This window comes from Hakea prostrata, chromosome 5, assembly GCF_041222555.1.
Source record: "Hakea prostrata isolate BN-2017 chromosome 5, UWA_Hpros_2, whole genome shotgun sequence".
Lineage (NCBI taxonomy): Eukaryota > Viridiplantae > Streptophyta > Magnoliopsida > Proteales > Proteaceae > Hakea > Hakea prostrata.
In genome coordinates this window covers 47,426,743-47,440,055 of record NC_142604.1, presented here as the reverse complement: position 1 = coordinate 47,440,055, position 13,313 = coordinate 47,426,743, and the positions used below count along the sequence as shown (strand labels likewise).

Genomic DNA, 13,313 nt, shown 5'->3' with positions numbered 1-13,313 from the left:
TATATGTTGACCATTATGTATGTTACCAAATTTTCTATCAATTAGATCTTATATGCTAATTTGTTTGTAAAACTTTCATCATGGTGATTATGAAAAATTTAAGTGGAATGTGAAAGTTTCAACAATCATAAGTATGTGGTCCCACCAAATTCAAAACTAATTCTAAAATATAAGATTTTAATGATATAATTGATATGCAATATAGTTTCTATAAATGAGGGTAATGCCATATTTTTTACTTCTTAATTTTAAGGGCAAAATAGACATTTCATATTTGATGTTAATAGCCACTTAACACTTTTAGAAGTGAGGGGGGCAATAGTAATTTCACAAAGAAGGGGGTTTGATTAGTTATAAAACCAAAGTATAAGGGGGCAATAGTAATTATCCCATTAAAAAAAAATGTACTACATGATATCAAAATGCAATTTAAATTGAGACATCTTAGCCCAAAACACCCTCAAGATGTTATTTTTATGACCCAAAATACCTTTAAATAACTTCGATTCTTTAATTTAAATGTAAAAAAAAGAAAAGAAAAGAAAGAGAGAGAATCAATGCTTCATCTTCTCAATTGAAATTGCATTTTGATATCAAGCACTACGTGTTTCTTTTTAATTGTTTGATAAAAAAAAATGGTATGTTGGGGTTTTAATATAATTAAAGATAATTTTGGTTTTAAGTATGTTATTTTGAATTTTAATAATTATTTTAATTGATGATAATTTAGTATTTTAGTTACTAGGATGATTACGATAATGTGGGTTTAAATTAAAAAATATTTTCAACCAAGGATGATCGTCATCAAGAAAATGATGTTCATGATGGTGGTGATGACTTAGAGAATTTTTTTTTTTTTTTTTTGGTGAAGACTTAGAGAATTCTAGGGTGCAGCTTTTTGGGAAAAATCGAAGAATTTACTAAATTCCACCCTATCACCATGTATGGATTCTTAGTTAGGATAATTAGATATAATGAAATAAAAATAAAATAGCGGTTTCAGTCTTATACCTTATCCTCTATAATCTTCCAAGTTTTTGTAATTTTCAAATAAGAGAAACAGAAAAGGAAGATGGGTAAAAGAGAACATGGCTGCTTGGCTTCTGGGTGTCCATAATCTCAAAATTCAACCATTTAATTAGCCTTCCTTCTGTTAGTTCGTTTCTCCATAAATGTGAGGGAAATGATTTACTTTTTAAAATTTTAATTTAATCGAGTTGTATTGTTCAAAATCAATTTTTGTTTTCCCTGATTTTGCAAGTCCTTATAGTGATTTGGATAATGTTCACTACTTTAAGGTGATATCCTCTTATCCTTACCAATCCTTATTGTGTTGTTGATTGATGTTTATTGAATTTTTTTTTTTTGGGTACAAAGGCGCTTCTTTTTTTTTTTTATTAATATATTAGGAATGTTTATTGATTTTTTTGGTTGTTTTTTTCCGTAAGAGATGTCTGGTTTCATACTAGAACAGCTCTGTGTTGGTTTTATTGATTCTTAATGGTTTGTTTGATGACTGCAGATAAGTAAACGGGTCTGTTTATTCGTTCTTCATTCTGCCAAAGTGCGAAAGAACAACGTTTCCATCTTTCGTTCGTTCTTCTTCATTCTGTGGAAGTACGAAAGAATAACATTTCCTTTTTTTATATGTTGAGCACCATCCATTCCTCTTTATCACGGTTTTTTTTCTCAGATTGCAGAATTGCCCCTCTTAAATAGGCCTATAGAATTTCAAACTCTTACATTTCCTATTGGAATTCCAGAGAGAGATCACTACAACTAACTCCCTTCTGAAGGCTAGAGTTTCCGACCAACAAAATTTCCCTGAATACACCATTAGTTGAATGATTCTTTCATTCATCTCGGACCAAAATCTCTAGTTAATGGCTTTATGATTTGCAAATTAAAATCCCAATGTGAACATTTTTCACAATGGGTCCGTTTCTTCTGTCTGAAATTGACCTCAGAGATCACACTTGATGGTTTGATTGCCATGACATGCATTTCTATTGAAAACAGGGGGCACCACCTCTCCCTTGTTTGAAAAGCTAAATGGATTCCCTCATGTCCATGAATGGTCCACAACCATTCCCACAAGGTTGCAAAAGTTGGATAGTAATGAGTTCAGTCTTCCTGTCATAGGGACCATTGGTAGTAAAACCTACCATTCTATGGCACTAAAATCATGCCATTGATCCGGAGCAGCAAGTATATGGCAACTACAATAAAAACAGCAAAAGAGTGCTAGGTTTGTATGATGCAGAAGAAAAAATCTTTGGAACAAATCCAGTTGCATGTATTTTTTGTTGTCTTGTTTGAAAATATCTACCCTAGGCTTTTGGATGGATTTCAAGAATTTCATCAGAGAAAAAGTGGAGACACAAGGGGCCGGAGTGGAGGTTGTAAAATGGAGTCTAAGGAAATTATGCTCACCCAACACATTCAAGAGATCACAAAAACCACTTGCACAACAAAATTAAGCCCAACTTGTCTAAGACAAAATATTATGTCCAATGATTTACTGACCAGATAATAGATGATTCATATGATTAGTTAAGTTTTACTACTACTACTACCATATGTATTTTAGCTAGTAACTGGTGCATCATTGAATAAGTACTCCACACCTTAATTCTTCTCCCTCTCAATGAGAATCACTGTCGGCTCTTCTTGTCAGATGATGATTCATTTTGTGTGAACATTGTAAGCCCCTGCCTCAAAGCTCCAAGGTTTACTCCATTACCAACCAAAATGCTCGTAACTCCCATTTTTGAAACCTACAAGCACCACCACCAGATTTAATTTAATATCTGAAAAGTGCATGGAAATTTGAGGAAATTAATGAAACAGAAGGTGGTTATTACTGTGTCAATGTTCCTATCCTCATCATCAAAAAACACCATTGAGTTGAATGGCACCCCCGTCCTCCTATGGATTCTTTGAAAATGTTCCGTCTTGTGGGTCCAGCTAGAGAAGATCTCCTGAAACATGAAGGAATGGAAAAAACAATTACTCAACACTACAGGTGAGACAGACCTGTCCACAACTAAGAAAATAAGTAAATGATGATACAACATAACAACGACAATGGCCCCAAAAAGAGGGGGGGGGGGGAAGTGGAATCCATTCAAATTATATATGTTGATAAGCATGCATCTAAATGGCTCCAATCCTGCAAAAGTGTAGCAAGCACATCTTAGTAAAGGAAATATTAAGTTCCTTTGGCTCACCTGGGCCACAAACATGGACTGTATCCCCAATTTGTCAAGAAATGTCTTTGCTATATCAGGTGTTGGTGATCTAGAAGCAATCGCAATGTCAACTCCTTTATCCTTGAGTGCATACATTATACCTTTTGCATGTGGATAGAGAGATGGCATCTCGCGTTTGGAGCGGCATTCACTGAGAAAGAGCATCATATCAGATATGAAAGGTATAACTGAAATACATTTTTTTAATCTAACAGTATCCACATCCAAAACCTTCCCCCCGCCCCCCCCAAAAAAAAAAAAAAAAAAAAAGTTGAGCCAAAAGTCTTGAAACCACCATCTTTTATCACTATTGAACAAAGAAACTAAAGGAATTGAGGTAGCTATTAAGAGGAAGCAAACCCAAGACATCAAGCATTGTCCTAGTCCCATTAATACCAAAATGTTTGATTATAGAGCAAGATGCTCTTTTAATCGACTAATTGGAGCGAACAGAGATGAAGCAACACTGTGGTGAGACAGAGAGAGAGAGAAGGAACATAAGTGCCACAACCAACGCCTGCTATGTTAAAACACATGCCTTGCGTATGTATTCCAAATTTTGCAATATCAGAAGCCCTCTTCCTTGTTTTGACCAAAAAATGCATAATTTAATGAGAAGAGATAAAAGAATGAATAGTGTAAATTGGATATCAAGAGACCCATTGGTAGCATGGAAGGTCAAACTGTTTCTGGTTCCACTTCAACCCTTGGTGTAAATTGCGTGGTGAAGCGCACAATTTTCAGTTCAACACAGTGGTTTATAGTTTACAGTCAGAATGTTTCATTGGCATTTATTTCTAATCATAAATTATTAGATCAAAATGAAAAGAAAAACCTTCACCCATAAAATTATAAAGCAAAAAAGGAATTCAGTATTGTGCCCCCAATAAAATATAAGTGTCTCAAGAAGTACTCTAACCTAGATAGCATCTCATATAACACATTCAGAAACTGTGAAAGAGATCAGTGAGTGTAACGCTGCACAGGAGTTGATGCTGATTTAGTATATATTTGCATTTGCTATGAAATAGTTGACAGTGAACAGAAAAATTAATCCCAATTCATGATATCAGAGGGAGATAAATGCAAGGTTAGAATTATGTAGGGATTCTCTAGAACTAAAACACTTTAAATAAATTGACAACAGATTAGATCAAAAAAGCCAATAGCTAATATTGCCCCCACTAACGTGAGATGGCAGAATTTGATTTGCAAAGGCCTACAAATACTTGGATACAGTCAGTGAGGGGACTTGAGAGTAAAACCCTCTTCTTTTGGACATAGTTGAGAGTAAAACTAGTACATCATAGGAGATGCCATTTATTTTCAAGGAAAAAGAAAAGCAGAGCAAGGTGGATGAACAAGAGGTACCACAGCCAGTTAACAAGTATTCTGTTGGTCTGACAACTGATCATTCATTGGAGAGGGTTTTGCATAAGGGGATTAGAGAATGATAAATGAAGCTGATATGTGCCTTTGGAGTACAGCGACATTGTCAGATAACAGTTTTTTGAAGAACGCTTCCATTTTAACAGCTGAAAGACAAGTAATGTTCAATGGAGAAAAATGTAGGCAATCAGGAAATAAAGACCCATATAAAGTAGGTGTGACGTAGAAGTAGATATCCTAATGGACGAACACCATGAGACATGAAAATTACAACCGTTGTGATGAAAACAATAAAATGGTTTTGATAGAACGAAGTCAATATGTGAAAAGATGCAAGCAACTGGACTTTGATGGCTAACTCAGATATAAGACAAGTGACTAGAATCAAAGTTCTATAAGTTCTAGTAATGATTAAGCAAAGGGCCGCAGCCCAATGGTGTGTTGTTCAGTAAAAACCGATCCTGAAGGTGTCAAATGAAGATGAGGAAGACAGACAGTGAAAGAATTATTGCTTCTGATTTGGACGGAAAACATGATCCTACATTGATTATGGTAGCTGAAAACAAATTGTTGCAATTGCCCTTAGTAGAGTTGAGCTGAATTGACCAAAACATTCCAATAATTGAAAATCCAAATTATTTCAACATCAGGACCTCATTTGAAGATGAGGAAACGAATAGGCATCTATTTTCGATTGATTTCCAGGAACTCACCTAAAAGAGAGCCATTCATAGGTAATAAACCAACAGAATAAATAGAAGAAGAAGACAAAATCAACATGAAAAAACCTCCCATAAGTTAACCAACGGATAAATGAAACCCTAATCCCATTTGAAATTCAATCCAATTTAAGACAACGGACTAGCGAGGTGAAACTTTACATCGAACAAACGGAGGCAAAATCAGAGATAGCTTAAAAATTTTGCTTCCAGAATGTTTGCAAAATTTCGTAATTCTTCTCTGTTGTCACAAAGGTATGAAATTACAAGTTCAGACTAACCGGAAAAGCTATTGAAGAGAAAACTTACCAGTAGAACGGCCATAAGGTGTAATCGAGATCAAAGACGACTAAACGAGGAAGAACTTGGAAGACACCAAGGATCTTCAGCGCTTCATCTTTCACCTTCTCGTCTCCCATTTTCGTCGAATCCTCTGCTCTTCCTACCTGTCACTCTCAATTCTCGAGCTTCGTGGCTAACATATTTCTCCAAACTTCTCTTAGGCATGGGGAACCAAGAAGGAACGGCTCGGTTGATTTCATGCCTGACACGTGAGCCAATGAGATTAACCATTCTATCTGGTCATTGGCCTTACGATTTGTTTAAACGGTAGGATGTGAGCAAAAGCAAGACGATCATCAGCTCATTATTTTCTGTTTTTGGTATTTTGTTTTTCTGTTGAATTTGATTTGGGTGTAATATCTTACGATTCATGCTTCTTCACAGATAACTGAGACAACTGTTGTGATAATTGTTGCCCCCAAAATCTGAGTGTGGGCTAACTGGTGAGTTATAAGACCAAGCCTGATTCTTCAAAAACAAAGAAAGTGAGGTAGGCCTCCTCTGAGGATAGGAAACCACCTCCAGTAATTAAGTTAGAATCTGGAAAACACAATTCCTTGTAGAGAAGAATAAATGCTCAAAGAATACAAAGAATGAATGTCTTTTTGGATAGTTGTAGGAGAGTAAATGATCAGAGTAGATGTTCTTGGACTTACCCTAACTCATGTAGAGTATCGGGATATATATTGAGTTCATACCTCTGAGGTGGCTAAGAAACATCGTAGCCCTTAGATCCTTTGTTCCAAATGAAGGGTTGAGGTTACTTTTGATGGGTGGCTTGATCAGCAAGCCAAGAGCCCAAACTTCTTGAAGACGCTTCAAGACAGCTTGTACATAATCCCTCAAGATCAGGTGGTCAAGTTCACGTTGATGTGGATGTAACAGAATCCCTCACTTTGACAGACAAAACGTAAGAGTGCAACACTCGAGGAAGTGCTAAGCGAATGAGAAGCTTTCTTTCAGGCATTGAGAATTTAATGAATCTGAGTGCATTCAATGCTTAAATTAATGCGTTGATTGACATGTGGAGGAAGATACTCAGAATCCTCTTGCAACTGTTACTTTAGCCGTAATATAACTTGTCAGGCGCTTAATGAAAAGTCATTCAAGAAGTCCATCATTACAGTTGGCTGTCACCATGAAGCACTCTTCTCAACAAGTGTTCTATCGAGAAGTGTCCTGCATAGAAGTGCCTTATGAACCCTGGAGTGAATCGGGACTAAGCCAAACGTACTAGTTCACGTGATCTATTCAAGTCCAAGGGTTTAAACCATAATGTTTATAACAATAGTATTGCTTTGATTGGTGGGTTTAAGGGAAGCCGAATGCAACAAAGTTTTGCATACGAATTCCGGCTTCAGCGACGAAGCCATGACTTGCAGAAAACACATCGCATCTATCATAGATTTGGAGGCATGGAGATGGGAAAACGTCAAACACCATGCCTTGTGCAAGGCTATCGAACAACTAAGCAAATTCTCAAGTGATGGTGGTTTAGTGTTGATTGTTCCTCCAACGCTTATTGGGAGCTTTAACCTCACAAGCAATTTCACTCTGTTTCCACCAGCATCGAAAAATCCCTACAGTTTTTTATGGTAGGGATACATGAGATGAATGGTCAATAGATGAATGAATGGCGAGCCCAAAAACTATGGAAATGAAAATCAAGCTCATTTGTTCATTGTTGGTAGGGGAAGTGGGGTGGTGGCAAACCGAGTGAACTAGGGAATTTTCTTGTAAATTTGAAAAAAAATTAAATGAACTTTTACAAATACAAACTTATATTTCCCTCCACCTCATGGGCAAAATGGCCATTTTAATCTCAAAGTTAACAAGAAAGTTAGCCGTGTGTAATTTGGAATTTTAAAAAAAGTGAATTATTAGCAGTTTGAAAATTTTTCCACTTGTTTATCTTGTCCAATTCCCTTCAAGTTTCAAACTTTGAACTAACTAGCCTTGTCCTACAATTAGCATCATTCAGCTACATCAAACTGTATGCTTCTCCTGCAAATCAGTGGCCTGTTTCTATGCTTCTGCTCGTCTTTGTCATTCGTTGGTGGTTCCTTGCCTAATTTGTGCGGCGTCTCTCTTCCAGCTCTGTTTTTCGTCTTGTGGTTCTTGAATTTTCTGAAATTCTGATTATTGGTTTTTGGTCAATCTTTTCTGGTGATTCAACTGCATCTGCTCGGATTTTCTTGTGCTTTTGTGGCGATCGGATTTGTGATCTGTTTTGCATCTCACCGAATGTACAACCTCTACGTTTTGGGGTTTAAGTGAGTGTTCTTCCTCCTCCTAGCTATCTTTCCTCCTCAGTGAGTGTTCTTCTTCCTCCTAGTGAGTGTTCTTCCTAAGATTGCCGGAATTCGTTTGCTAACCTCTTGATGGCTCCCTTACGACCTCCGATGATGGGTAGAGGCAGAGGTAGGCATCCTCCCCAACGGGAAACTTGGAGAGACGACTACAATGCAGAGAGTTCTGGAGTGATTCTCTCTGATGATGAAGGCATTGATGTCGATGATGTAATAGAAGATAGGGCTGCTATTACCAAGCTTAATACGCTGGTGGGTAAGGTTCTAAATGGGAAACCATACCGGAAACAGGTCATATATGAGGCACTTCCGAGAGCTTGGAATCTTGTACAACCAGTGGAAATCACAGAAATGGAGATCGATCACTACATGTTTCAATTTAGCCATCCACAGGATATGTTTAATGTGATCGAAGAGTCACCTTGGTCGATGTCTGGTAACATGCTGTTGTTGGAGCCCTGGAAAGAGGAAGGAAACTGGGCGTTTACCCATGCGGATTTCTGGTGCCAGTTTCATGGAATTCCGATGGAACTTCTGAATATGGAATTTGGCTTTCAACTCGCAACCTTGCTGGGCGAACCTGGAAGAGGAATGATTGTGAGAGGTATGCAAATGGGAGAAAGAGTTAATTATTTTCGTTGCAGGATTACCATGGATTGCCGTAAACCACTGAAACATAGGGTAAACTTGCGGCGACGATCCGGTGCCCAATCTGAAGCCATCATAAAGTTCGAAAAATTACCAATATTCTGTTATACGTGTGGGATTTTAGGGCACGAAGAACAACGCTGCCCCAATCTCTTCGCTGAAGCTGTTCGCCAAGGGAGACGAATCCGACTGGGACCGCAGATCAGAGGAGGACTCCCAGATGCTCGATTGCTTTATAATGCCCCCAATCTGCACTATAGCGACTCCGATCACTTCAAGAAGCGGCGCAACCTGCAAGAACCTGCAACCGTCCGAACTCAGGAAGGAGAAATCCCGGCAACTGAAGGAATTCCGACGAACTCTATGATTCCGACCTCCCATGTCTTCCAGCACCTGCACCAACAGCTTCAGCCCGCCTCAACTGTACCTGCGACCCAACCCACCTCACCGAACCTTTTGTCAGGAAATCACCTTTTTCAGGGAAATCCTCTGTCAGATCAGTCGTTGCAGGCCGAGCTGCTCACTCACAGTTTGAATACGACACCCTTCAACTCCTCTTCCCATCTGACAACTCTTCTGCAACATTACCCGCATCTTCAGGCCACCACCTCCCCATCGCCTTCTCCATCTGCAGATATTCAACGCCTCCTTTTCTCTCTCCTACCAAGCCTTGAGAACTTCTCTTTATTAAACCCTAATCTGTTAAACCAAACCACAACCATGGTTCAACCTCCCTTAACCAATAACCCAACCGTGGTTAATCCCATGGATCCTCAAAGCCCAAGCCCAATACCATTACACCACTTAACCTCACCTACCCAGGCCCATTCTCCTATTATACATCAAGCCCATTCCCAGTTACCCTCTGAAACATTAATCCTACCATCATCACAAACCACCTTACCAAGCCCAGTCCGCCTGAACCCATCCTCTCAAATGACCTTATACACCCAATCACCTGAAACAAGTGAGTCCCACCATGAAACGGTTGAACAGGGAGGGAAAAAAAACTCAAAAAAACGCAGAAGCTCGGAAGCTGCCAGGGACTCAGATGAAGTGAGCAAGGAGGTCGATTCACAGATGCATTTTTTAATGCAGAACCCCGTGGAGGCTGGGGAAATCCAGCCCCACGGGCAGCAATGATCATCACAAGTTGGAATTGTAGAGGTCTTGCGAGCCCCTCTACATTCCGAAGCCTAAAGAATCTCGTCAAAATGAGGCATTCGGATGTGGTCTTTTTAATGGAAACTAAAATTTCTCAGAAGAAGGTTGAGAAGATCTTACGCCAATTAAAGATGGATAATTCTTTTGTAGTTAATCCAGAAGGTCTAGCGGGAGGTTTGGCTCTGTTATGGAAGGACAGCATACAAATTGAAGTGTTGCAATCGTGTTCCAGGTTCATTGATGCTAAATTCAGGTTTGAAAACACACATGATGCTTATGTGACTCTGGTCTATGGAGATCCTGTTAAAGCACAAAGGCAAGCTGTCTGGGATGCATTGGAACAATTAGGAGCAGGTAGAACAGGGAATTGGCTGGCAATTGGGGATTTCAATTCCATATTATCTTGGCAAGAAAAAAGTGGAGGTAATAGAAAAGGAGGGAAACAGGTCAGAGGCTTTCAAAACATGGTGGAGGTATGTGGCTTTACTGACCTGGGAAATCAGGGTGCAGCCTTTACATGGAGCAACAAACGGTTGGGAAGAAATAATGTGAAACAACGTTTGGATCGGGCGTTGGCAACAATTGGGTGGATCCATTCCTTTCCTGAATCGGTGGTATTCGTAGATACAGCCTTAATGTCTGATCATGCTCCAATTACCCTGAATACAGAAGGTATGCCAACTACTGGACATCGACCCTTTCGATTTGAGGCAATGTGGTTACAAAACTCAGGTTGTGCAGATGTGATAACAAAAGCCTGGAAGCAAGTAACTGTTTGTAATGCACCATTACCTCTCTTTAAAAAGTTATCCAATGTTCAAACAAGTTTAACTATCTGGAACAAAGAATGTTTTGGGAATCTGCAATACCAAATTTCTATGCTTCAGAAGGAATTAACAGAGTTACAAGGACTACCTGTTCAAGATCAATCTCAACACAGAGAAAATGTAATTGCAACAGAACTGGGCTCTTTGCTTGAGGCTGAGGAAGTCTTCTGGAAACAAAAATCCCGTGTGCAGTGGCTTAATGAAGGAGATCAAAATACAGCTTTCTTCCATGCCGCAACGTTGGTTCGTAGAAGAAGAAGCCGTATTCTAAAACTGAAAAACTCAGCAGGGATGTGGTGTTCACAAGAAGGTACCATTTACAACCTATTTTTTGCATATTATGAGGAGCTATTTTCATCAATGGAGATCAATGATACAGAGCTGGAGGAAGCTTTACATGGTTTAATTTTGAAAGTTACCCCTGTTGACAATGAAGCACTGCTGACAATTCCCACCAAGGAGGAAGTTAAGGCTGCACTTTTTGAGATGAGACCATTAAAAAGCCCTGGTATTGATGGCTTCCCACCATTATTTTATCAACGCTTTTGGGACTTGACTCATGAGGATTTGCATCGCTTTGTTGTAAATTTTTTTGAAACAGGTTTTTTCCCAGAAGGTTCTAATGATACATTGGTGTGTCTCATACCAAAGAAGGAAAGTCCCGAACATGTTGAAGACTTTCGACCAATCAGCTTATGTCCCGTGGCAATTAAGGTAGCTACCAAGGTATTGGCCACAAGACTGCACCAGCTGCTTCCATCACTCATACCTCAGGAGCAATCAGCCTTTGTGAAGGGCAGAGAAATTTCAGACAACATCTTTAAGGCACATGAGGCTTTCCATTACCTGAAGAAAAAGAAGAAAGGTAAGAAAGCTATTCTAGCTATGAAAGTGGACATGAAGCGGGCTTATGATCGGCTTGAATGGAAATACATTGCTGCTATAATGTCAAAACTGGGTTTCAATGTGAGGTTAGTGGATTTAATTATGAATGTATTATCTTCAGTTAGATATTCATTTCTAATTAATGGAGCAGAGAGATTTTCCATAGTACCGGAAAGAGGTATCAGGCAGGGAGATCCACTATCACCGGCTTTATTTGTGATCTGTGTGCAAGGCTTATCTCACTTAATTGCAAAAAGGGAGAGGGAAGGAACAATTCAGGGAATCAGCATCAAAGGAAGAACTCAACCTCTTACTAGTCTCATGTTTGCAGATGACATCCTACTTTTCTCTGCAGTTCGCCTTCGAAGTATATATGGGCTCAAGGATTGTATGGTAGAATATTGCAAAGTATCTGGCCAAGCAATAAATGAAAAGAAGTCAACAATCAGCTTCAGCCCTAATACAATTCCAAGAATCAGAAGGTGGTTTTCAAAGATTATGAAAGTCAAATGTAGTGATGGTCCAACTCAATATTTGGGACTGCCAACGGATTTTGGGGTGTCTAAGGTCGATATCTTCCACTCAATCAGCGAAAAACTAGCAACAAAATGTGAGGGGTGGGCAAGTAGGCTGTTGAACCATGCCGGTAGAGAGGTGATGCTGAAATCAGTGGCTTTACAGAATTCAAACTACATTGCTGCTCACTTCAAGATACCAAAAACGATCCATCAACAAATAAGATCAAAAGCTGCTAAGTTTTTTTGGGGAGGTAAGGACGGGAAAGCACCCATTCATTGGCTATCCTGGAAACGGTTGGTGAAGCACAAGAGTAAAGGTGGCCTAGGCATTAAGGAACCACTATTACATAACAAAGCAATGTTATGTAAAGTGGCTTGGAAATTATACTCGAATCCAGAGGCTGATTGGGCAAAATTTTTAAAACAAATCTACTATCCAAAGAGTACATTCCTTGACGCAAAGAAGGGGGCTAATCCATCTTGGGCTTGGAGAAGTATATTGGAAGGTAGAGAGGTGCTGAAAAAAGGGCTGATATGGAAGATTGGAGATGGCAAGAACATTAAAGTGTGGGAAGATCCATGGATTTTTGGGATTCACAACTTCAAGGTTTCCTCAAACAGAGAACAGCAGTGTCCTCTATATTGGGTTGCAGATATCATTGATGAAGAGTCAAGAGAATGGAAAGAAGGGCTAATTCAACAATGGTTCTCTCCCACCGAGGCAGCAGCGATTTTGAAGATGAAACTATCCCTCTTCCCTACAGCAGATTCATTAATCTGGGGAGGCAGCAAGGATGGGACATTCTCTGTTAAGGCGGCATATAGATTACAAGAACAAGAGTTAGAATTAGAAGGAGCAGCAGCACCTTCTTCGTCTAGCCTCAAAAAATGGGAAAACCTTGATGAATCTATTTGGCAAGAAATATGGACCTGTGATACTCTACCAAAGGTGAAAAACTTTATGTGGAGAGCAGCAAATGAAGGACTCGCAACAGCCCAAGGTCTCCAAGAAAGAGGTATGCAACTAGATACTTTATGTGGGGCATGTGGAGAGGGAGAAGAATCAATTGATCATGTTTTATTCCACTGTCACTTAGCTCGTCAAGTATGGTATGGTTGCCCTCTAACATGGCGCATTGAGGAGGAAGGAGGATCATCCATGGAGCATTGGATCAAAGCATGGAAGAGATTTGAAGTACTGGGTAAGCAGGAGGCTAGGAAACTAAAAAGTCTTAGTGCTTTCATGGTGTGGCATGTCTGG

The 13,313-nt window shown here is 39.2% G+C and overlaps 1 protein-coding gene across 1 annotated transcript; it reads right to left on the bottom strand.

The window, feature by feature from the left end:
- Positions 1–1,478: 1,478 nt before the first annotated feature.
- LOC149016209 (uncharacterized) lies at positions 1,479–5,907 on the bottom strand. Its single transcript, XM_089157336.1, has 4 exons — positions 5,669–5,907; positions 3,231–3,402; positions 2,865–2,981; positions 1,479–2,777 (listed from the first exon to the last, which is right to left on the bottom strand). Exons 1-4 carry the CDS (start codon positions 5,776–5,778, stop codon positions 2,655–2,657), a joined length of 522 nt encoding a protein of 173 aa, XP_089013462.1. The 5' UTR covers positions 5,779–5,907; the 3' UTR covers positions 1,479–2,654.
- Positions 5,908–13,313: the final 7,406 nt, after the last annotated feature.